This window comes from Canis lupus, chromosome 23 (assembly GCF_011100685.1).
Source record: "Canis lupus familiaris isolate Mischka breed German Shepherd chromosome 23, alternate assembly UU_Cfam_GSD_1.0, whole genome shotgun sequence".
NCBI lineage: Eukaryota > Metazoa > Chordata > Mammalia > Carnivora > Canidae > Canis > Canis lupus.
Window position 1 is genome coordinate 28031898 of NC_049244.1, and position 24660 is coordinate 28056557.

The window sequence follows — 24660 nt, forward strand, 5'->3', positions numbered from 1 at the left end:
TGCTGGGAAGGGAAGGGAAGGAAGGGAAGGGAAGGGAAGGGAAGGGAAGGGAAGGGAAGGGGAAGGGAAGGGGAAGGGAAGGGGGAAGGGAAGGGGGAAGGGAAGGGGGAAGGGAAGGGGGAAGGGAAGGGGGAAGGGAAGGGGGAAGGGAAGTGTGGTAACCCCAGCCTCTCCTGGTGCTTCCTCCTCAGACAAGTGCAGACCATCCCCAGAGTGTGTACAGAGCATGCCAGGACCCCTGGCAGGGGACATTGACATTGCGTTCGTGGTGGACAGCTCCTATGGCATTCCGGCTGACGTGTACCGCACGGCCCTGAGTCTAGTGGATGCCGTGCTCGAGGACCTAGAGGTGGCTGCACAGCCTGGCGTGTCCCCCCATGGGTCACGTGCTGCCCTGGTGATGCACACAACTCCAGACTTCTGGCCGGGTGCAGGGCTCCCCCCTGTACTGGAGGGCTTCCACCTGACATCCTATGGCCAAAAGACACAGATGCGGAGGTACCTTCGCGAGGCTTTGGGTCACCCTCTGCAGGGAGCTCCCGCCCTGGGACATGCCCTGGAGTGGACTCTGGAGAAGGTGCTCCTGGCAGCCCCTCTGCCCAGGCGGGTGCAGGTCCTCTTTGCCATCGTGGCCAGTGAGACCAGCAGCTGGGACCAGGAGAAGCTACGGACTCTGTCCCTGGAGGCCAAGTGCAAGGGCATCACTCTATTTGTGCTGGCCTTGGGCCAGGGCGTGGGTACCCACGAGCTGGCCGAGCTAGAGGGTGTGGCCAGCCTTCCCTCTGAGCAGCACCTGTTGCACCTGGAGGGAATCTCAGGCCCAGAAGTAGCCTATGCCCAGGGATTCACACAAGCCTTCCTGAACCTTCTAAAAAGTAAGCACTGGGGATGCCCTGAGTGAGGTGGGGAGAGGAACTTACTAGAGCCTAGTGTGCACCTTTACCCTTACTGAGTCTGTCCTCTGGAAAGTCTCTAGAGGGCACCCTCACCGCATTTCCTGAAAACCCTGAGCTGTCATTGCCCTGATGCTGTGCCAAGCCCAGTGCTGTTTTCTTATCTGGAACTTCTCCTTTGGTGACTAAGAGGCCTCGGTTTTCCACTTAACCTCTTGGCTTTTCTCATTTACCAAAATGAGAATTACAGTCTCTTCCTTATGTGTGAAGCCTACATTCAAATACATGTGTGGATGGACTTTGAAAGCACCAGTGTTGTACATATATAAGGAAGAGTTATTGTTTTTTTTATTTTTTTAAAATTTTTTAGGAAGAGTTATTGTTATTCCTATATCCAGGTATATGGATTACAGAATCCAGTGGCATATAACAGTGTGTCTCAAATTTTAATGTGTGCACATATCTTCCAGGGATCTTGTTAAAATGTGGATTCTGATCCCTGTCCTTTGTAGGAGGTGAAGGAGAGAGTTGTAATAGATGGCTGGTAGCTTAGTGGCTCTGAGGGTGAAGCAGCCTGGGGGAATTATTTTTCTAGTCCATTTCAATTTCATTTTACTTTATTTTTTATATTTTATTATGTTAGCTTTAAGTGTATGTTTTGGTATATTCTTTAGTGTTCTGATTTTATTTTATATAATTTATATGATAGGATGAATTTTCTGGCTTTATTTTGTTTGGTTTTTATTTTATTTGCCTTTTTTTGGTGTCTATTTTATTGCCTTACTTGAATTTATATTTTTTTCAGTTTATGTCAGTGTATTTTTTTGGTCGTTATGTTTTGTTTGATTTTAGTTTTATTTTGTTTTATTGTATATTTGATTTTATCTTATGCTTTGATTTTTTTCTTTTAAATTTTATGTCTTAATGGGTAACATTTTGTTTTTATGCTTTATTTCACTGTATGTTTATTTTATTTTTAAGTTTTATTTTATGCTTGATTTGACTTGACTCGATTTTTTATTTTATTTTTAGGTGGAATAAACCAGTACCCATCCCCTGAACTCATTGGAAAATGTGGGGGCCCAAACCGAGGGGACACTCTGCTACAACCTTTTAGGCCTATCAGGAGGTAGGCTGAAGGTAGAGCTGAGGTTGTCCCATAGCTCTGTCCCCTGTAGGAAAATCTCCCCCTAAAGAAAGGTCACAGGCAATGCCAGTCCTTTACCTGACTTGAACCACTGGGATGCTCCTGTGTTTTACAACTGATATATCTTGGTTTTTCTTATTTTCTAATGTTAAGAGTAATATAGGGCCAATATAACAAATCTAAAGAGCACAAGAAAAGCAAGGAAATAACAATTTTCTCTTCTACTATATCCTCCCAGCCTTTAATACCATGTCCCAGAGGCAAAACTAATAATGCTAGCCATATTATTTTGATGTCTGTGCAAACACCTAGGCAAACCTAAGAAACTAGCTAATTTGACACCAAGTCATGAGGAAGTGCTCAAACCTGATGTTTCTGGAGCCCACCAGGATCAGCTGGGGACTGAACCTCCCAGTTCTTATGGTTCAGTTTTGCAGTGTGAGATGGATTGTTTCTACGCAGGTTGCCTAAGCGCCAGTTTGGCCTATCTGGCTTTGCTGATGATCTGGAAGTACTTGAAGCAGCGGATGTTTTGGTAGAGGAGAATAGAAAAGCCACAATGAAATCTGTAACTCAGCAAGAAGCACTTGAAAATTATGAAAAGAATGGATATGGTGCTGAGAGAAACCGACAAGAAAGGCCTACAAGACAGAAACAAACCGGAAAAGAAAGAAATTCAGGCACTGCCTATGGTAAAAAAACAAACTATTTCTTGCTCCTTCAGTTGTCTTCATTTAAAAAAAAAAAACTCCTATGTACTGTGTTAGCATGCAAATTTTGGCTTCTTAGGCACTTTCCTTTCAAACGCACCAATTCATGTACGCAACTAAAGACATTAATTTAAGAACAAAGGCTAACTTTCCTCTGACTGTAAATCTGGAGCTGATCAGCAGTTATTTCAGGGAGTATTATGGAGACAAACCCTGTGAAGTGTTTACTTCGTTACCCAGAAGCAATGACGTATTGCAGAAATGGTGAACATACTCCTGACCTTGAAGGAAAATAGAAGGTTCCTTCATCTCTGTATGAGTGGCTACATATAAACTGACCAAGTTTAAGGAACACCGTGGATCCATCTAAAATAACTGTAGCATTGATTTTGATTACTGCAGGTATTGATGCAAACAGCTGAAAGAGGTTTCTAGTGAGTTGGAGGTCAGTCCTGCTTAGATTAAATGAGAGATAATTGTCCAGAAGTTTTGAATGTGCCTAGACGGTTCTCCAGCTGGGGCTGCTAGCGAGGTGAAAGTTATTTAATCCCACTGTGGCTTAGTTTTCTGATCTGTGAAGTGGGGATTATGTGAAAACCTACCTCATAGGATTCTTTTAAGAATAAAACTTGATAATTTGTGTGTTTGCCACACAGAAGGATGCAAGTTAGCTGTTAAGACACCAGCGATGTGTCCTATCCCTCAGATTCCAAAGCAAACACATGTCCAAAGGGAAATAACAAAAGCAAACAGACACAGGAATTGGCACTCGTGGCGCAGACAGCTAAACATAAACTTATCTTGTTAGTTCTCATATTTCCAGTGTATAATATCCTCAGATAATATTACTAAGGCAGTGATTTTTGGTCTTGGCTTTTTTTTTTTTAAAAGATTTTATTTATTTATTCATGAGAGAGAGAGAGAGTGAGAGAGAGAGGCAGAGGGAGAAGCAGGCTCCATACAAGGATCCTGATGTGGGACTTGATCCCGGGACTCCAGGATCACGCCCTGAGCCAAAGGCAGATGCTCAGCCACTGAGTCACCCAGGTGTCCCATGGTCTTGGCTTTAGATTAGAATCATTCGCCTGTGATTCTAAAAACTCTCAATGCTTAGACCTCACCCCAATTCAATCAGAATCTCTGCATGTGGAATTTACCCAGTGAGTCCACTGAGCAACCAAGTGTGAGAACTACTGCTCTAAGGCACCCTTTCCCACAAATTCAAGGTGAAAAAAATGGAGGAGAGCTTACTGGTCATCTAATCCTGTCCTATTCATAGCCAAACACTGAGGCTGGAAATTACCCTCAATTCCCCATACTCTGTAACTTGGTTTTGGCCAATTCCCCTCCTGTTGCCTTCCTGTTCTAAACCTTTACCACCTCCTCAAGCTCCTTTCCCCAGATCTCTGTCTCTAACAGATGCCTTTATTTTTTTGTTTTGTTTTGTTTTGTTTTTTGCTTTCAAAAGAAATAAGATGGCCAGCTGTAACCTCCTGTGACTTCCTATATGGTGGGCTGTACACCGTCTCCTCCAGCACTTCACTCAGAGAAAAGAACAAGCCCTTGTCTTCACGTGTGTTGAGAACCATCAAGAAAGACCAAAGGGCTCTTTCAGATCTGTCTGGAGCTCCTTGGGACTGTTAACCACTACTTTCCTTTTCAAACTCCCTCCTTTCTTGGCCTTAGAAATAGCATTCTTACTTAGTTCTTCTACTTCAGACCTGTCTCTTCTTGTGGGCTCCTCTTTCCAGGCCCATCCTCACAGGAGAATCCAGGTTTTATGGAATTTATTGTTGATACAATGCCTATCTCTAAGCCTCTATTTAAGAAAGAGAAAACAAAATTATTATAATTAAGGACAAAGTAAATATTTCTTTAGAACAGGCTTATGCAAGTGAGGAGCCCAGAAGTTTCGGCTTCTGTAATTTCATGGTGACCGCAATTCTTTCCCCCAGGGCGGGAGGGTCAGCCCTCTGAGGACTCTGTACACACACACTGGGGTGAGCTTTCCTGCCAGGACTTTGGCTCTCCCCTCTGTACTGATGACTCCGGTTCTTCTCCCTTCACCCTCTTGAGCTGCAGACCGATATAGTCACCTACCCTCCAGACTGTGCCGTGGCTCATGCCCTCAGTCCTCTCAAATGGGGACTCAGTTCTCAAATGAACTCAGTTAAATGAGCTCCACTCATCTTCACCATTCAAACCTTTTCCTCTTCTGTTCCTTTACTGGAATGCACCACTATCGATCCAGGAATGGAAAGTCAAAACCCAAACATCACGCTGGTCTTTCTCCTCTCCTTGCCTCCCACCTCCAGCTGGTGACCAGATGTTAGCGTGACTTCCTCCTCAGCATCTCTCAGGTCCATGCCCCTTTCCACATTTTCCCAAAACTTTGACTTCAAAGGTAACTGCAGAGCTCTCTGTCTGGTCTCATTCCTTACAGTTTGTCCTGTTTCCAGTTCCAGTCTGAGCACCAAAGTAGTTTTTCTAGTTTGCCTGCACATATGGCCATGTCATTTATCTTCTTCTCTAGTTCCCCATCGTTTAGAAGACAGCGTCCCCATGCCTACGTAAGGCACACAGGCCTCTGCAATCAGGTCCATGCTGTGGTCCTCTGGGGCCTCACTGGCTGCCACTCCCCTGCAGATGCTTTTGTACTATTTGCGTCTTGTGCCCTGTTATTCGTTCCAAATTGCCATGGAGGTGCTCACCCTCACCTGCCCATCTGCATCCTCTCCATGGTGTCCACCTGACTACCTCTACTCACTGTTCACTACTCACCTTTCACTACTCAAGTTTCACCTCTTGTTAGAGTCTGTTCTGACCCCAGGGAAGGTTAAATTTTCATGGCCTCCCTTGTGCCCCTGTATCTTCAGCCAAATTCTCCTGTAACACTGGCGACCTTCAATTGTACCTACTTCAATTTTCACCTACTTGTGAAGAATTAAGTGAGTATCCTTTCTTTTCAGAGAATCAGGCTGATCTTGGGATATTTTCAATTTCAGTGTTCTCTCCAAAGGACATAGATCTTTTTTTGGTTTTATTTTTTGTTTTTGTTTTCTCCTCTAGGTAGGGCTAGACTATACATACATACCAGGAAATGAATCCATTCCTATCCAACACTCCTCTTTCTTTCCTCCTTTTCTTCCTTCATTCCTGGATTTCATGGACTTGTTTGAGTAATACTGATGTAGGATCTTTCTAAGAAGGTAAAAGTTAATACTCATGGTAAAAATAATGCAGATGTAAAACTGGGAGCTAGCAGTAATTACTTGGCAATTATTGCCCCCCAAAGCTATGTCCTACTGATAAAATAAAACTGAAGACTCAGAGTCTCCCTGAAAGTTAGGTTACAGAGAATACTTCAGAGATAAAGCATTGGGATTTACTCACCTATAGCTGCACTGACCACCTACTAGCCGCATTGGCTATTTAAATTTAAATTTGAAATTAAGTAAAACAAACAAAAAAATCAGTTCCTTAGTTCCAATAGCCACATTTCAAATGATCAGTAGACACTGGGCATTTTTTTTTTTTAAAGACTTAAAAAAATTTTTTTTTCTGGCTCCTTCCTCCCTCCCTCCCTCCCTCCCACTCTTTCTTTCTTTCTTTCTTTCTTTCTTTCTTTCTTTCTTTCTTTCTTTCTTTCTTTCTCTTTCTTTCTTTCTTTCTTTCTTTCTTTCTTCTTTCTTTTTCTCTTTCTTTCTTTCTCTCTCTCTCTCTCTTCCTTTCCTTTTCCTTTTCCTTTTCCTTTTCCTTTTCCTTTTCCTTTTCCTTTTCTCTCCTCTCCTCTCCTCTCCTCTCTCAGGTATTATTGGAGTTGGATTTGCCAACATATAGTATAACACCCAGTGCTCATCCCATCAAGTGCCCTCCTCAGTGTCTGTCACTCAGTCACCCCATCCCCCCACCCACCTCCCCTTTTACTACCCCTTGTTTGTTTCCCAGAGTTAGGAGTCTCTGATGGTTTGTCACCCTCTCTAATTTTTCCCACTCATTTTCTCTCCTTTCCTCTATAATCCCTTTCACTATTTTTTATATTCCCCGTATGAATGAAACCATATAATGTTTGTCCCTCTCTGATTGACCTACTTCACATCACAGTTCCATCCACATCAAAGGAAATAGTGGGTATTTGTGGTTTCTGGTGGCTGAGTAATATTCCATTGTATATATAGACCATATCTTTACCCATTCATCTTTCAATGGACACCGAGGCTCCTTCCACAGTTTGGCTATTGTGGACATCGCTGCTATAAACATTGGGGGGCAGGTGTCTCGGTTTTTCACTGCATCTGTATCTTTGGGGTAAATCCCCAGTAGTGCAATTACTGGGTGATAAGGTAGCTCTATTTTGAACTCTTTGAGGAACCTCCACACAGTTTTCCAGAGTGGCTGTACCAGTTCACATTCCCAACAACAGTGCAAGAGGTCTCCAACATTTGTTGTTTCCTCTCTTGTTAATTTTCACCATTCTCACTGGTGTGGTCTCACTGGTATCTCATTGTGGTTTTGATTTGTATTTCCCTGATGGCCAGTGATGCAGAGCATTTTCTCATGTGCTTGTTGGCCATGTCTATGTCTTCCTTGGTGAAATTTCTGTTCATGTCTCTTGCCCATTTCATGATTGGATTGTTTGTTTCTTTGCTGTTGAGTTTAATAAGTTTTTTACATATTTTGGATACTAGCCTTTTATCTGATAGGTCATTTGCAAATATCTTCTCCCATTCTGTAGGTTGTCTTTGAGTTTTGTTGACTGTTTCTTCTGCTGTGCAGAAGCTTTTTATATTAAGTCCCAATAATTCATTTTTGCTTTTGTTTCCCTTGCCTTCATAGATGTATCTTGCAAGAAGTTGCTGTGGCCAAGTTAAAAAAGGGTGTTGCCTGTGTTCTCCTCTAGGATTTTGATGGATTCTTGTCTCACATATAGGTTTTTTTTTTTTTTTTTTCACATATAGGTCTTTAATCCATTTTGAGTTTATCTTTGTGTATGGTGTAAGAGAATGGTCTAGTTTCATTCTTCTGCACATGGCTCTCCAATTTTCCCAGCACCATTTATTGAAGAGACTGTCCTTTTTCCAGTGGAATGTCTTTCCTGCTTTGTCAAATATTAGTTGACCATAGAGTTGAGGGCCCATTTCTGGTTCTCTATTCTGTTCCATTGATCTATGTATCTGTTTTTGTGCCAGTACCACACTGTCTTGATGATCACAGCTTTGTAGTACAACCTGAAATCTGGCATTGTGATGCCTCTGGCTCTGGTTTACTTTTTCAATATTCCCCTGGCTATTTGGGATCTTTTCTGATTCCACAAAAATCTTGAGATTATTTGTTCCAACTCTCTGAAGAAAGTCCATGGTATTTTAATAGGGATTGCATTAAATGTGTACATTGCCCTGGGTAGCATAGACATTTTCATAATATTAATTCTTCCAATCCATGAGCATGGAATATTGATCCATCTCTTTGTGTCTTCCCCAATTTCTTTCAAAAGTGTTCTGTAGTTTTTAGGGTATAGATCATTTACCTCTTTGGTTAGGCTTATTCCTAGGTACCCTATACTTTTAGGTACAATTGTAAATGGGATTGACTCCTTAATTTCTCTTTCTTCAGTCTCATGTTAGTATATAGAAATGCCACTGATTTCTGGGCATTGATTTTGTATCTTGCCACATTGCCGAATTACTGTATGAATTTTAGCAATCTTGGGGTGGAGTTTTGGGTTTTCCACCTATAGTATCATGTCATCTGCAAAGAGGGAGAGTTTAACTTCTTCTTTGCCAATTTGAATGCCTTTAATGTCTTTTTGTTGTCTGATTGCTGAAGCTAGGACTTCTAATACTATGTTGAATAGCAGTGGTGAGAGTGGACATCCCTGTTGTGTTCCTAATCTTAGGGGAAAGGCTCTCAATTTTTCCCCATTGAGAATGATATTTGCTGTGGGCTTTTTGTAGATGGCTTTTAAGATGCTGAGGAATGTTCCCTCTGTCTACACTCTGAAAAGTTTTGATCAGGAACGGATGCTGTATTTTGTCAAATGCTTTCTCTGCATCTATTGAGAGGATCGTATGGTTCTTGTTTTTTCTCTTGTTGATGTGGTCTATCACGTTGATTGTTTTATCAGTGTTGAACAAACCTTGCATCCCAGGGATAAATCCCACTTGGTCATGGTGAATAATCTTAATGTACTGTTGGATTCTATTGGCTAGTATCTTGTTGAAAATTTTTGCAAATTTGGTGTGTCTTTGGTGGTTTTGGAATTAAGGTGATGCTGGTCTCATAAAACGAGTTTGGAAGTATTCCATCCCTTTCTATCCTTTGGAACAGTTTTAGTAGAATCCTGCTAAAAAATTAAATTCAATTTAATTAACATATAGTGTATTATTAGCTTCAGAGGTAGAATTTAGTGATTCATTTGTGGCATATAACACTCAGTGTTCACTCCATCAAGTGCCCTCCTTAATGTCCATCACCCAGTTACCCCATCCCCTCACCCTTCTCCCCTCCAGCAACCCTCATTTTGTTTCCTATAATTAAGAGCCTCATGATATGCCTCCCTCTCTGATTTGGTCTTTTATTTTCCCCTCCCATCCCCTGTGATCCTCTGTTTTGTTTCTTAAATTGCACATATGAGATAAAATCATATGATATGGTTCTCTGACTGACTTATTTTGCTTAGTTTAATACCCTCAATTTCTATCCACATCATTGTGAATGGAAAGGTTTTTTTTATTCTTTCTAATGGCTGAGTAACAGTCCATGTATGTACATATATATATGTATATTATGCATGTTTATATATACACACTATATATTATATATATGACACACTATATATATATATGTGTGTGTATATATATATATATATATATATAGACACACACACACACACACACACTCCTCATCTTCCTTATTCATCTGTTGATAGACATTTGGCTCTTTCCATAGTTTGGAAAGACTATTGTGGACGTTGTTGCTATAAACATTGAGGTGCATGTGCCTCTTCAAATCACTATATTTGTATCCTTTGGATAAATACCTAATAGTGCAATTGCTAGGTCATATGGTAGCTCTATTTTTAACTTTCTGAGGAACCTCCATACTATTTTCCAGAGTGGCTGTAGAAGTTTGCATTCCTACCGACAATATTAGAGGGTCCCCCTTTCTCTCTATCCTCACAACATCTGCTGTTTCATGGGTTGTTAATTTTACCCATTCTGACTGGTGTAAGGCAGTATCTCATTGTAGTATTGATTTGCGTTTCCGTGATGATGAGTGATACTGAACATCTTTTCATGTGTCAGTTGGCCATCTGCATGTCTTCTTTGGAGGAATATCTGTTCATGCCTTCTGCCTATTTCTTAACTGTATTATTTATTTTTTGGGTGTTGAGTTTGCTAAGTTCTTTTATATTTTGGATACTAACCCTTTCTTGGATATGCCATTTGCAAATATCTTCTCCCATTCCATAGGTTGCCTTTTAATTTTTTTGAATACTTCCTTCACTGGGCAGAAGCTTTTTATTTTGATGAAGACCCAGTTGGTTATTTTACTTTGTGAAGGATCTGTTTAAACATGTCTTTGGTTGTCAGTTTAAATTACTTTGTAGGGCAGAGGGTGCTAGAGGATTGCTGAGCCCCAAATCTATTTATTGAATCTACAGAATAGTCAAAAGTTCACCTTTGGAGTATTTTCCTATTGACTCGGACAAGTTTTGGAGAAGCATTTGCTCTAGTTTCTTCTCCTAGGCAATTTCCATAATGAACTCTTTACCTCATTAAGAGTGTATCTGATTCTCTTGGGTCCAGCACATCTGGACACTTCTGCAAGAAAACTGATCTGTGTTGATTATACCAGTGGGAAGTGTCTTCCAAGGAACAGGCAATGAATTTTAGCCTCTTGGTTTCTGAGAACAGTATCGTCTTTATTTGGTGGTGCTTAGAAGGCCCAGGGGAAAACTATTTGGAGGATACCATTATTTTATGCTGCATGGCCACTGACTTGAGACAAGAATATTTTTCTGTAGCATCAAGTGTACCCAAGGAAATCTGTTCTCCTTGGAAGGCAGAAGTTACATACATGGGGAAATTAACATCTGATTTAAAATTCAGGGCATCTCAGTTCTTGCTTTGTTGTAATTTGTTAATTATAAATACTAATTTTCAATTTTCAGGAACATCATGGTTTTCTTATAATAGATAAATCTTAACTTCTGGGGCAAGTTTCTGGATATAGTACCTATTAAAATGAGTTTTTTGCTAGGTTGTCCAAAGGCTGGATGGATGGAAGTAGGCAAGGGATTGATATGGTTTAAAAAAAAGAAGGAAATGAGCACAATAGGCAAGTGAGGAGTTCTTGATATCAGAAAACTTCATTCCTGCATTCATTCACTCATTTACACATTATCTAGTATACCTTTCATATGATGAGTACTGGGCAAAATAATAGCTGTAAGTGTATTGTACTTTTCATGTATGTTCTGTGCCACCTTATGACAAACTTGTGATGTGAATTTTCTTTTTTTAATTGCTTTTATGATTGAATAAATTGAGCCTCAGAGAGGATAAGTTCAGGATAAGCTTGGGCTCACACAGCCAGTTGATGAGATTAGGATTCATTCCCAGTCTATGTCTCTAAACCATCATTCCTTTGCTGTCATGCTCATGCAGGAAATTCAGCTCTCCCTGCTTTTGTTTTGTTGCAGGTCCTTGTTCCATGGATCCAATGGTGGGTGAGTGCCAGGATTACATCCTGAAATGGTACTACAACAAGGAGAGGAAGGTCTGTGAACAGTTCTGGTATGGAAGCTGTGGGGGCAACGCTAATCGGTTTGAAACCAAGGAAGAGTGTGAGGCGCGGTGTGTCCCAACACCCCTATAGGGCAGAACCTCATTATGGCCACTTCTGTTTTCATAGCTGATGAAAATGATTTTACCTTTCCTGAGACAGTGCCATACAGCTCATCAATTATGTAGCTCACTCTGCAATCTCATAATTGCAGTTGGATTCCTAACCCCTTGAATTTTTTCCTACCAGTGAGGACTTGGGCCAAATGATTTTGTGACTTGAGAAGGACTGCATTTCAGTACTTTAAAGAGGAACTAAAACTTTCCTGCAAGTTTTTAAAGGACTTAGGACTGAATGAAAAAGAGACTTAAACTTGGCCTAGAACATTACTTAATTTTTTTTTTCCGGCTCTATAGCAAGAGAAAATTCAATGTAAGCCATGAGTTAAACCTAATTCAGAAATGAGTTGGAACTTGAATTCTTGTTTATCACTAGAGAACATGGAAGTGTTAGTCTGGGGGCGAGGGGGCTGGAGATTTTTAATGTGATATTTTATCCTTGCCACTCAGTGTATAAATAAAGATATTTTGGTTAAATCACTTGATGTGAAACTGTGTAATACGTGTTTACTGTGTTATATTGTGTTATATTTTATGACATAGCAGTTGATGGAGAGAAAGTAGTGAGTTTGTTGTGGGACCAATCCTTTGTCATCAATTACAATGACTCGTCCTTTGAAACTTGGTGACTCAACAATTAAAGCTGATGTTGTCAATGCAAATATGAAATGAAAGGTCTACATTCACCCTGGATGACAAACTTTTCCATATAGATAGTGAGGAAATTGTGATTTTTGTGAGATCTTCCTCTGGCTTCATGGCTCTATTCCCCAGACCTCTAACTTAGGCCCTGGCTTCAGGGCAGAAATGGTACCTGCATGAACTTCTAGAGCTGTTGGATTTTGAGTGTTCCTGGTATGGGGTCTCAGGAAGATCATGTATTAATCAGCTTGGGCTGCCAAAGCAAAATACCAGAGACTGAGTGGCTTACACACCAGAAACCTACTTCTAATAGTTCTGGAAGTCTAAGATCAAGGTATGGCCAATTTGGAAAGCTTCCTTTCTGGGTTGAAGAAAGCTGCCTTCTCACTCTGCCCTCAGACTTTCCTCTCTGGAGAGAGAATAAGAAGGAGAAAGGGAGGGAAGAAAGAAGGAAGGGAGAGAGAGAGAGGAGAGGAAGAGAAGGAAGGATTTTCTAGTGTCTATTATTAGAAAGACACTAATTCCATAGGATTAGGACCCTACCTTTATGACCTCATCTAACCTCAATTATCTCCTAAAGGCTGTAGTCACACTGGGGATTTGGGCTTCAGCATATGAATTTTGGGATGACAAAAACATTCAGTCTATAACAGATTACAAGCAGCTGGTGATTGCCCTCCAAGGATCCAGAGTGGCATTTGCTCTCTGATAAGTTCCTGGGTCAATGACAAAGGCTGTCATTTCCAGAATCTTATTTGTTCTTCCTCTCAGTCCAGTGACAAAGGCTATGGGATGGGAACCAGCTTTACATAAAGTAATTATAGAAACATTAAATTTTTATTCTATTTTCATGGCAATTATTTTTATATGGCCACAAAAGGGTAACTATGTCTTCCTGGTAGCAAATTTGTGAGATACAAAAATGCACATGGAAGAAATAAAGATCACTTCTAATCTTTTCTCCCAAAGGCAATCATTTTGATACAATCCAGGAATGCTTGGAATACTTTTTCTTCCCTTCCTTAACACACTCCATTGTACCTGCTTTTCACTAGAGCATGAAGGAAATGGCACGTGCTCCATCTTGCTTGAGAGAGAAGCTCATTATGTAGGTGTGCATATGCATTTCTCTCTTTTAGGCATACCCTCAGCTGGGATATGCAGGTAGGGGTTGAGCATACCTATCCTAAGAAGGGTATGTGAGTTGAGCTGTGATCTATTTCCATCTCTTATTCCCACCCTTTCCTTCCAGTGTCTAGAGGGTGAGAACCCAAAGGCAAAGATTCAATATAAGAGGAATGTCGGGAGGAGACATTCAGGTGTTGGTTGTTCTCATCCCTGAAACACTTACAAGGTCCACCTGCAGTTCTCCCTGCATTTACAAGATGATGGCATATCCCTTCCATGGAGTTCCTCTAATCCTAGCAAAAAGTTTACTTGAAAAGCCATGAGATGGAGAGACAATCTGACCAAAGATGGAAAACTATGATTGTGTGTAGTTTATAAGGCACTTTCCCACATTATTTCATGTATTTCTGTATTTACCTACTCCCACCACTAAATTGTAGATGTTGGCACTGTTCTTTCTAATTTTTCCTGTTCTTCACATTCACAGAAAAATGAAGTGTATTGACCAGGCACCTAACAGAAACTGACCTTGATTTCCTTCTGATCCCAAGAATAGTGCTCCTTAGGCTCTACTCCATTATTCCAAAATATTGGCTGCCACCAGAGAATTCTGAAGGTCAGAGCTCCAGGGGTTAGGGGTGGTAGAGGAAGGAGGATGGACTGAGTCAGAAGAGAGAAATTTCCTGCTTGACATAAAGGATCCTGACTTTGCTGGCTACTTCAGATGCTCCCCACCCAATCCCTGGGGGTTCTGGACTGGCCTAAATCTGGGAGAGGAAGCAGCAGGAATGGCTGAAAGAAAAGTTGAACTATGATGTGGGGAACCTTAATGACAGCCTTAGCCAACCCCATAGGGAGCTCTAGAGCTAAAGGGTTTGCCAGAGTTGCCCCAGTGTGTGCAGAATTGGCTCATCCTGTATCCGTGCCTCCATTTGCTATTGGAAGTGGGCTGCCCAGGAGCGGTGTGCTCATGGTGAGTCAGCTCTGAAGAGGCCCAGCTGAAGACTGTCTGCTGACTACACTTCTAGCATCTGGGGCAATAAGCCCTCCGCTGAGGGGGGTTCTCCATCACAGTGCCTTATGGGGAATGTCCTTTGCCTTCTGTTTACACATTTCCAAAGCTTCCCTAATCCAATAAAACACATTCAAAAGTATTAGCACAACATCCAAGGCCTCAGAAGTCAGGTCTTTGCAACATTTCTAGCCTCACCCATGGTGTAAGTTTTCTGTCTCTCCAAGTTTTCACTTGAGCAATACTAAATAAATCATATGTTGTTTCCTGGAAATTCCACATCCTACCCATCCATGCTGTTGCCTGTAGTGATACTTCCACAGGTAGTGCCCTTTTAATTCATTTATCTGAAAAGTATTTCATAGATATCTGCTATCTATCACATTCATTATCTGTATCAAAAACCAACTCAGCTCTCATTGCCTCTGTGAAGGCGTAATTCTTTTTGAGAAAGAACTAGTCATTGCCTCCTACGGGCTACTTTATACACATTTCTCTTTTTTTCCATCATATTTACGGCATTTCATGTGTTTTTAATTTCTTCCCTGGATCTGTTATCATCACATCACCATCATGCTTTACTCTGGTTTTTCTGATGAAGGAATTAAGATGTAAAAAGGTCAAGTGACATAGAATCTCATGCAATGAATCAGTTGTTAGCCTAAAATTAGAATTAAAATGTGTTTGAAACTGACTGGGCATCTGTTTGGTTCACTCTGCAAAGTGGAGAGGTTTTAATCATTGTATGAATTGATTGCTTTGTACTTTTAAATATACAGTAGATTTTATTGATTCCAGAGAATTGGAACATCTAGGGTTGCTAGGCTCAGAACTTGGTTCCCAGACATCTCTTAAAATGTTAAAATGAATCCAAGGATTTTTCCTGAGCTTTCCTGAGTAGGGCTCATGCTGACCAGGTGCTTTCCCAGCCTTTCGCCTTTGTTACATTTTTGTCACCTTGTGATTTTATAGTGGATTATTCCTTTGGTTTTTAAATAGTCCCAGAGATATGTTTTCAATGCAGCTGAGGATTCACAGTTAGGATTGTGGTGTTATGGGAAATACCAAGACTGGGGCACCTGAATTCAGCACCTAATCCCCTCCGTTACCTTCCTGGTGAACTTGTACAAATCACTCCATTTTTCTGGGCCTTGTTTTTTTTTTCTGGCTGAGGAGACTGGAAATGAGAGGAAACATCTCTTGCCTCCTAAATTCCCTCTAAATTCTGCATGCAAACTAAACTGTTTTTTCTTTAGCTCATCTTTTATCTTTGGTATCTAAAAGATGCAAGCCTAGCTGAGAACAAAAGAACCATCTAGTTGAGTCCAATACAAATTGCTGATCCATAGAATAATGAGCTAAAAAGTGGTTGTTGTTTCAGAACACTAAGTTTTGGGGGTGATTATAATTTGATGAAAGTTGTGTCTGAGCTGGATCATGTGTACAGCCAGCCACCGGTCTGTTGTTTAGTTGTCTGACTTAGGGTCACTTCCTAATGATAAAAAAATTATGTATTTGTATGCATCTAATAATATAGCCTTAAAATCTATAAAACACCAATGCAGTTAGGTAGAGAAAGCCTTTAGAAGCAGAAGAGTTGGAAAGGAAGAAGCAATATAATCTCTGTTTGTAAATGACATGAGTATGTTTCTGGGAAAATAAAAAGTTCTAAGAAACCAGCAGTACTGTAGATAGAGCCTGCTCCATCAGCCTGGATCCTACAGTGATCAGAAACAACTGCGATGGACACAAAATATGGCTGAGAAAGAAACTTTGTTGTTGTGAACCACTGAGATTTAGGAGATGTTACTGCTGCATTACTAAGCCTATTCCCAGTGATACAGACAGAGAGCAATGGGAACTCTCAAACATGTCTCTAGGGAGTGAAAATGAGAAAGTATTCTGGCATTTTCTATTAAGATTAAAAAAAAAAAATCCCAAACCAGCAATTTCACTTTTACACATATCATATGTACATGATCACCAGGATTCATACACATTCACATGCAATGTTCACAGCACCAAGTTCAGAGCCCCAAGTCATGAACGACACGCATGTCCATTAATAGTGAGATGTGTGAATATGCTGTGGTACATTAAAACAGGGTATACAACAATAGAAACCAACTGACTAAACTGAATTAAGATTCAGCAACATGGCTGAATCTTAAAAGAGATACTTCTGAGAGAAAGACAGAAATATGCACACAATAGGATTTCATTTATCCAAGCTTCAGAAACACGTAAATTAAGTTATATAGTTATCCCTTATGTGATGAGACTAGAAAAACAGTGCAAAGATGCAGTTACCACTGAAGTCAGAGTGGCAATGTGGTGGAGACTATGTTGAGAGACCTACACCCCCGTTTTAGGAACAGAGAACTCCTCCCTCCAGCTGCTGAAAGTGCTGCTGGATGGTGACCCTGAGAGGTTGATCTGCACTGGAAATTTCCTCAATTGAAAAATTCACATCTTTCTGCAGGCAGATGTATCCAATGACTGATCAATATTGAATTATAAAGGTCCCACCTCTTGGACACCTCTTGTAGGGCCGTCCCAGCTCTAAGCTGTCTGTGGGGTCGACTGAGAACTTCCATGAGACTATAGTGCCGCCCAATTACTCTTTCTCCCTAATTTGATTTTCTTCCCTTCTTTTCCACTGGTGCCTCAAGAGCACTCCCTTATGAACATCTTGCATGTCAAGCTCTGTTTTAGAGACTGCTTCTTAGGGTCTTAAACCTGTCATCCTTTTGCAGAGGGAGGTGCCTGGGGCTGGGAAGCACAACCTGGATCTCAGGAATGTTCAAGTCTTCCACCAGAACTGTATTTTCACAGGTATTTACATACATTCATTAAAGTGTACATTTATGTTTTATGCCATTGATTAATGGACTTCTTTTTCATTTATGTTTTATGCATCATAGTAATCCAAAAATTCCTTAGAAATACAAAGTCTAAACCTGTGAGCTAATGTTATGTTCAAATAATCTTTGATTCAGGAAAGAAGAACATATTCTATATTGATCTGAATTAATGTCCTCTGTAAGTAACAGTAAACTCTTGAGCACATTTTATGGGTGAGCACATTTTAAAAGCATGATTTTTTATTCATCAGAAGACAACCATTATATCAGAATTCCTTCTGTTAGGAAAAGATATACTCAGACTGGGCCTGGATTTTGATTTCTAATCATTTTCCTCAGGGGAAACTAAAGATGGATGTCAGAATGTTCAGACTCATTTTAATCTCAAGGTTCTTTGAAATACCTTAGTTTTTAAAAAATTCTAGTACAATTAATGTACAGTGTTATATTAGTTTCAGGTGTACAATCTAGTGATTCAACAGTTCTATACATTACCCAGTGCTCATCAAGATAAGTGTACCCTTGATTGCCTTCACCTATTTTACCCATCTACCCCCCTCCTCAGCCTCCCTTCTGGGAACCATCAGTTTGTTTTCTAAGAGTCTGACTTTTTGTTTGTCTTTTTGTTGTTGTTGTTCCTTAAATTCCATATGAGTGAAATCATATGGTATTTGTCTTTCTCTGACTGACTCATTTCACTTACTATTATACCCTCTAGATCTATTCATGTTGTTTCAAATGGAAAGACTTCATTCTTTTTTTCTGGCTGAGTAATATTCCATTGTATATATAACCACATCTTTATCCACTCATCTATCAATGGACATTTGAGTTACTTCCATATTTTGGATATTGTAAATCATGCTTCAATAAATACATGCATTTATCCTTTCAAGTTAGTTTTTGTGTTCCTTGGGTGAATAGCCAGGAGTGGAATTATTGGATCATATAGTAATTCTATTTTAATTTTCTGAGGAACCTCCATACTGTTTCTGCAGTGGCTGCACCAGTTTGTATTCCTACCAAAGTGCATGAAGATTCCTTTTTCTCTGCATTCTCGCCAACACTTGTTTCTTGTGTTTTTGATTTTAGCCATTCTGACAGGTGTGAGGTGATATTTTGTTGTAGTTTTGATTTGCATTTCCCTGATGATGAGTGATGTTGAGCATTTTCTCACGTGTCTGTTGGCCATCTAGATGTCTTTTTTGGAAAAATATCTGTTATGTCTTCTCCCTACTTTTAATTGGATTATTTGTGTTTTGTTGTTGAACTGTGTAAGTTCTTTATGTATTTTGGATACTGACCCCTAACCAGATATATCATTTGCAAATATCTTCTTCCATTTAATAGGTCGTCTTAATTTTGAACTGGACAGGGCTTAGAAAGAAATTTATAAGGAGAGATGTAAGAAGTAATGTCCATTTATCTAAAAAAATATTTACTGAGCACTGAATTACCTTAGTTCCTATATACTAAGAATATTTCTAATAGCTTAAAATATATAAGTAAAGAATAAAGAAATAAATCCTTGCTCCTAGCTGCTCACATAGTTAGCTTTTTTGGGGGGGGAGGGTATGTGGTGAGAGCACCTGAAATCTACCCTCTTAGCAAATTTCCAGTGTACAATATAGAATTATTAACTATAGTTATCATGTTGTACATTATATCTCTAAATATTCAGCCTTCATAATTGCAACTTTGTACCCTTTAATCAACGTCGCCACATTTCTCCCATCTCTCTGATCCTGGTAACCAACCACTGTTGTACTCTCTGGGTCCATGTATTTGACTTTTTTAGATTCCACATATAAGTGAGATCATATAGTATTTTTCTTTCTGTATCTGGATTATTTCACTAGTGTAATGTCTTCCAAGTTCATCCATGTTGTTGCAAATGTCAGTATACTTATCTTTTTTTTTAAGGCTGAGTAATATTCCATTGTATATACATACCACAATTTCTTTATCTATTCATCTGTCGAAGGACATCTAGGTTGTTTTCACATCTTGGCTATTGTGAATAATGCTGAGATGAAGGTGGGAACACGGATATCTCCAAGGTACTGATTTCAGTTCCTTTGGATATATACCCCTCACTGGATCATAAGACAGTTCTATTCTTCATTTTTTGAGGAACCTCCATACTATTCTCCATAATGGTTATGCCAATTTACATTCCTACTAGCAGTGCACAAGGGATCCATCCCTTTTCTCTGCATCCTCACCAACATTAGTTATCTCTTTTTTTAAAAAAATATTTTATTTATTTGAGAGAGAGAGTGAGCATGAGCAAGGGAGGAGGGGCAGAGGGAGAGGGAAAAGCAGACTCCCTGCAGAGCATGGAGTCTGATAAGGGGATCAATTCCAGGATGACCTGAGCTGAAAAGTTGGATGCTTAACTGACTGTGCCACCCAGGCACCCCTATTATTCCTTTTTAGCCATCTTAACAGGTATGAGGTGATATCTCATTGTGGTTTTGATTAGCATTTCCCTAATGATTAGTGATATTTAGTACCTTTTCATCTACCTATGGCCATCTGTATATCTTCTTTGGAAAAATGCCTATTCAGGTACTTTGCTCATTTTTTCAAACTGGTTGCTTGCTTTCTGGCTGTTGAGTTGTAGAGTTCCTTATATATTTTGGATATCGAACCCTTATTAGATATATAGTTTGCAAATATTTTCTCTCATTACACAGGTTTCCCTTTCATTTTATTGTTTCCTTTGCTGTGCTTTTTAGTTGCAATTTTCCCACTCGTTTATTTTTGTTTTTGTTGCCTAAGCATTGGGTATCACATTAAAAAAAAATCATTGCTTATCAGCAGGATGGCAGTAACTGATATTGGCCTTTGTCTCCTCATACCCACAACAATAATGATTAGACAGTTATTCAAAACTAACCTTGGAAGAGCTCAAGAGCCCCATTCAGGACTTACTGTAAAGAGTGGAGCATAAAATGAGTAACAACAGAGAAAAGATCTTAGAGGAGATTGTCTTAGTTGACATATTTGGAGATGACTAGGAACAAAGAAGCAGGGGGAAGCTATCATGATCAGCTGTGTAGCAGGTGCCAGTTGCTACCATCTCCCTATTGGCCTGCTCTATGAAAGGCCCCTTATGCCTTTGCCACTAAGGACCTCACAGCCCCAGCAACAGCTGCAGATTCCCCATAGAGTTCACAGCAGAGGACCATATCATGAATCCTCTGGGCCATGATGTCCTTTATAGGAGAAAAAGAGATCAATTGGTCCCCAGTGGCCTTCACCACTGAAAACTCCAGCAGCCTCTCCTACTGCGATAGACACCTTGGTTGAAGCCTTCGCTATTGGGGACCCCTAATAATAATGACCCCTTTGCCAACACTAACCACAGCTGAGCTGCACAGAGAGTATACTATTAGGCCTTCCCCAAACCTGAAACCACCACACCCCACCCTAGCACCAACCTGCAAGTGAACCATTTATGTCTGAACCAGGTGGTTGCTCGCACAAACATGCAGACATCAAGCAAAGCTACAAGAAAAATTAAAAATCACAGAAACATGATACTGCCAAAGGAACATAATTTACCAGTAACTGACCCCCCTCAAAGAGTTCTATGTGTTGTATGATGAAGAATTCAAAATAACTATTTTAAGGAAGCTCAGCAAATTCCAAGAGAACACAGACAACTCAATAAAATCAGGAAAACAATATGAATGAAATGAAAACTTCAACAGAGAGATAGAATTAATTTAAAAAGAACAAACAAATTATAGAGCTAAATAACTTAATGAATGAAATTAAAAGTGCAATAGAGAGCACCAACAGCAAACTTGATAAAGGAGAAAGTAAGAATCTGATCTTAAAGATAGGTCATTTGCAATTATCCAATCACAGGAGAAAAAAGAAAAAATGATAAAGAAGAAAGCAGGCTTATGTGAATTGTAGGGACCAGTAAAATAATATTTGCATATGAGAATTTCAGAAGGAGGAGAGAAAGAAAGGAGCAGAAAGATTGTTATGGAAATAATGGCTGACAACCTCCTAAATCTAAAGAGTGATATGAACATGTGGGTAAATAAATCTTATAAGTCCCCACACAGATTTGACACAAAGAGGACTTCATTAAGATACATTATAAGAAAACTGTCAGATATCAAAGAAAGCCTATTAATGAAAAATTAGTAAGTTAAAGAAAAAATCAAGAGAAATAAAAAAAAATATTGAGACAAATGAAAATGTAATTATAACATACCAAAACTTAAGGGATATAGTAAGAGCAGTTCTAAGAGGAAAGTTTATAGTAATAAATGTCGATAGTAAGAAAAAAAAACAATCTCAAACAGCCTAATTTACACCTTAAGGAAATAAAAGAACAAACTAAGCTTAAAGTTAACAGAAGGAAGGAACTAACAAAGATTCAAGCAGAAATCAATGAAATAGAGACTAGAAAGACAATTGAAAAGATCAACATAAAAAAGAACTGGTTTTCTAAAAAGATTTTAAAAAGTGGCAAATCTTTAGCTAGTCTAGGAAAAAAAGAGAGGAGACTCAACATCAGAAATGAAAGAAGAGATATTATAATTGATATCACAGAAATATAATGGATCATAAGAGATTACTATAAAGTTATATGCCAAAAAATTGAATAACCTAGAAGAAATGAATAAATTCCTAGAATCATACAACTTATGAAGACTTAATGTTGAATAGAAAATCTGAACAGATCAATAACAAGCAAGAAGATTGAATCGGTAGTCAAAAGTCTCCCAACAACAACAAAAATGCCCATGTTTTGTGTTAGTCTCAGCCTATCAATAGTGAGGCTATGGACTAGAAATACCTCAGGGCACTTGCCTGGACTGACCTGGGCTGGACATTTCCTTTGCCAGAATTATTTTTATGGCTCCATTGACCCTTGAGATTCTTATTATGATTGTAAGATGTACCTCAGCAACAACTATCTGGGAGCTTTGGAAAAAAAGCAAGGTTTATTACAAGTTTTGGAGGACATGCAATATGCCCTGCAGCCACACAGCAAGGTTGTAGGTAGAAAGAGGGTGAGAATATGGACCTGGGTTTTGCATTTTATTAGGGTTGCAGGAGGGGTGCCTAGAGTTTCATAGGTTCACTCTTTATTGGTGAATTTAAAACATAAGAGCAGGACTCAAGTTACCAGAAGGGAAATAAAGAGACACTCAAATGGTTAATTATGTAGGTCACCAGAGACTTGCATGGGTAAGGCAGCCTGGCTCTTTGTCTTGTGTGTAGCATTATGTTTATTTGAGATGGGTGTCTTTATAATGGATACCTTGGCAACTAGCAGCTTAATTTCAGGCACTGATATTACAATCAAAAAAGCTAATTGTCAGGCATTTACATCTCAGAGCCAGATGGCTTCAGTGATGAATTCAAACAAATACTTAAAGAATTAACATGATCCTTTTCATACTCCTCCCAAACATTGACTAGGAAGGAATACTTCCAACTTCCCTTCATGAGGCAATAATTACCCTGTTACTAAAGCCAGATAAGCACAGTATAAAGGAAACTATAGGCCACTATCTCTGAGGAATATAGATGCAAAAATCATCAACAAAATGCTAGCAGACAAAATTCAATAGCACACTAAAAGAACAATATACCATGATGAAGTGAAATTCATCTCTGGCATGCAAGGATGGTTCAGCACATGAAAATCAATAAATGTGATACACTACATTAACAGAAGGAAACAACAAAATGGATCACCTCGATAGATGCAGCAAAGGTATTTGACAAAATTCAACCTGCTTTTATGATAGAAACTCTCATCAGTTGAGTATGGAAGGAATGTATTTCAACAAAATAAAGAACATATATGACAAGCCCACAGCTAACATCATACTCAGTGGTGAAAGGTTGAGAGCTTTTTTTCTAAGATCGGGCATAAGACAAAGGTGCCCACTCTCCCCACTCCTATACCACATATTCTTGGATTGGAAGACCTCAATCTACTTAACTCATCTCTAATGTACAGGTGAATTGGTAATTTCCAGTTTTTAGTCAGTACATATACTTTAAGACTGATATTAAAGACATTATTACATGGATACTTATCATACAGATGGACAACAACAGGGGGCCATATGAATATACAATAGTCAAATGTCAGTTTTGTTTTCATTGTTTTTGGCAAATGTTGATAAATAAATTTACTACTAACAACAAGATTGCTGCAACAAAGGAAGTATGCATCTTAAATTTTAATAGATCTTGTCAAATAGCCCTTAAAATGATGGTACTAACTTAAATTCCCAACTGGTATGAGACTGCCCACTTCCTCTTACATTTATTAGCACTGGTTTCGTGTTTCACAATTTTGATAAAATTGATATATTAAAAATAGTAATAGTTTATTATTTATTTAATAGTTTATTTATAGTTCATTAATTATGAATATAATAACCTTTTTGAAAGGCTATTTGGAGTTTTTTTAAAAAAACTGCCTATTTATAACCTTTAAGTCAAATTTTCTAGGGTTCATTATCTTTTTCTTACTGATATTAGGATCTCTTTGGAAATAAAGAAAATTATCTGTCATATGTGTAACTGATATTTTTTATAGTTTGTCATTAGTTTTTGCACCTTGTTAAATAAATATATGGTTTTTTTAAATTAAAGATTGTATTTATTTGAAAGAGAACAAGCAAGGGGAAGGGCAGAGGGACTCCCCTCTGAGCAGGGATCCAAATGTGGGGCTCCATCCTAGGACCCTGGGATCATGACATGAGCCGAAGGCAGACACTTAATTGACTGAGCCACCCAGGCACCCCTAGGAAACCTCTTCTTTGATACTCCGAATAGTCATAATTAGAGTCTCACCTGCATGCTACCTGGGTAGTCCCTTCTTGGTCCTGATTTTCTGTCAGAAAGACCTCTATTCTTTAGCTGATGAATGTAAGAGGGCAGCTTTTATCTTGAAATATTGTCAGAAAATCGTAATAAAATACAAACACCCTTGTGGGCTTTTCATATGGCTTTTATGATATTGAGGTATGTTCCCTTTGTCCCAACACTACGGAGAATTTTAATCAAGAAAGGATACTGTATTTTGTCAAATGCTTTTTCTGCACCAATTGAGAGGATCATATGGTTTTTGTCCTTTCTTTTATTAATGTAGTGTATCACATTGATTGATTTGCAGATGTTGAACCACACCTGCAGCCCAGGAATAAATTGTACTTGGTCGTGGTGAATAATCCTTTTAATGTGCTGTTGGATCCTGTTGGCTAGTATCTTGGTGAGAATTTTGGCATTCATGTTCATCAGGGATATTGGTCTGGAATTCTTTTTGGTGGGGTCTTTGTCTGGTTTGGGTAATCCTAGCCTCATAG

General features: G+C 39.2%; 1 protein-coding gene and 1 long non-coding RNA gene across 2 annotated transcripts in view; both read left to right on the top strand.

Annotated features, from left to right (window-relative positions):
• LOC610614 (collagen alpha-4(VI) chain-like) overlaps positions 1 to 12136 on the top strand; it is a 108336-nt gene extending 96200 nt beyond the window's left edge. Inside the window, exons 35-38 of the mRNA XM_038570811.1 lie at positions 192 to 875; positions 1926 to 2022; positions 2503 to 2732; positions 11455 to 12136. Of these exons, the coding sequence (XP_038426739.1) occupies positions 192 to 875; positions 1926 to 2022; positions 2503 to 2732; positions 11455 to 11630 (1187 nt within the window). The 3' untranslated portion in view covers positions 11631 to 12136. The remainder of the gene's footprint in view (positions 1 to 191; positions 876 to 1925; positions 2023 to 2502; positions 2733 to 11454) is intronic.
• A 264-nt stretch (positions 12137 to 12400) lies between these two features.
• The window catches only part of LOC111091886, a 43771-nt gene continuing 31511 nt past the window's right edge, over positions 12401 to 24660 (top strand). Inside the window, exons 1-2 of the long non-coding RNA XR_005376721.1 lie at positions 12401 to 12632; positions 17195 to 17273. This is a non-coding gene — a long non-coding RNA (uncharacterized LOC111091886). The remainder of the gene's footprint in view (positions 12633 to 17194; positions 17274 to 24660) is intronic.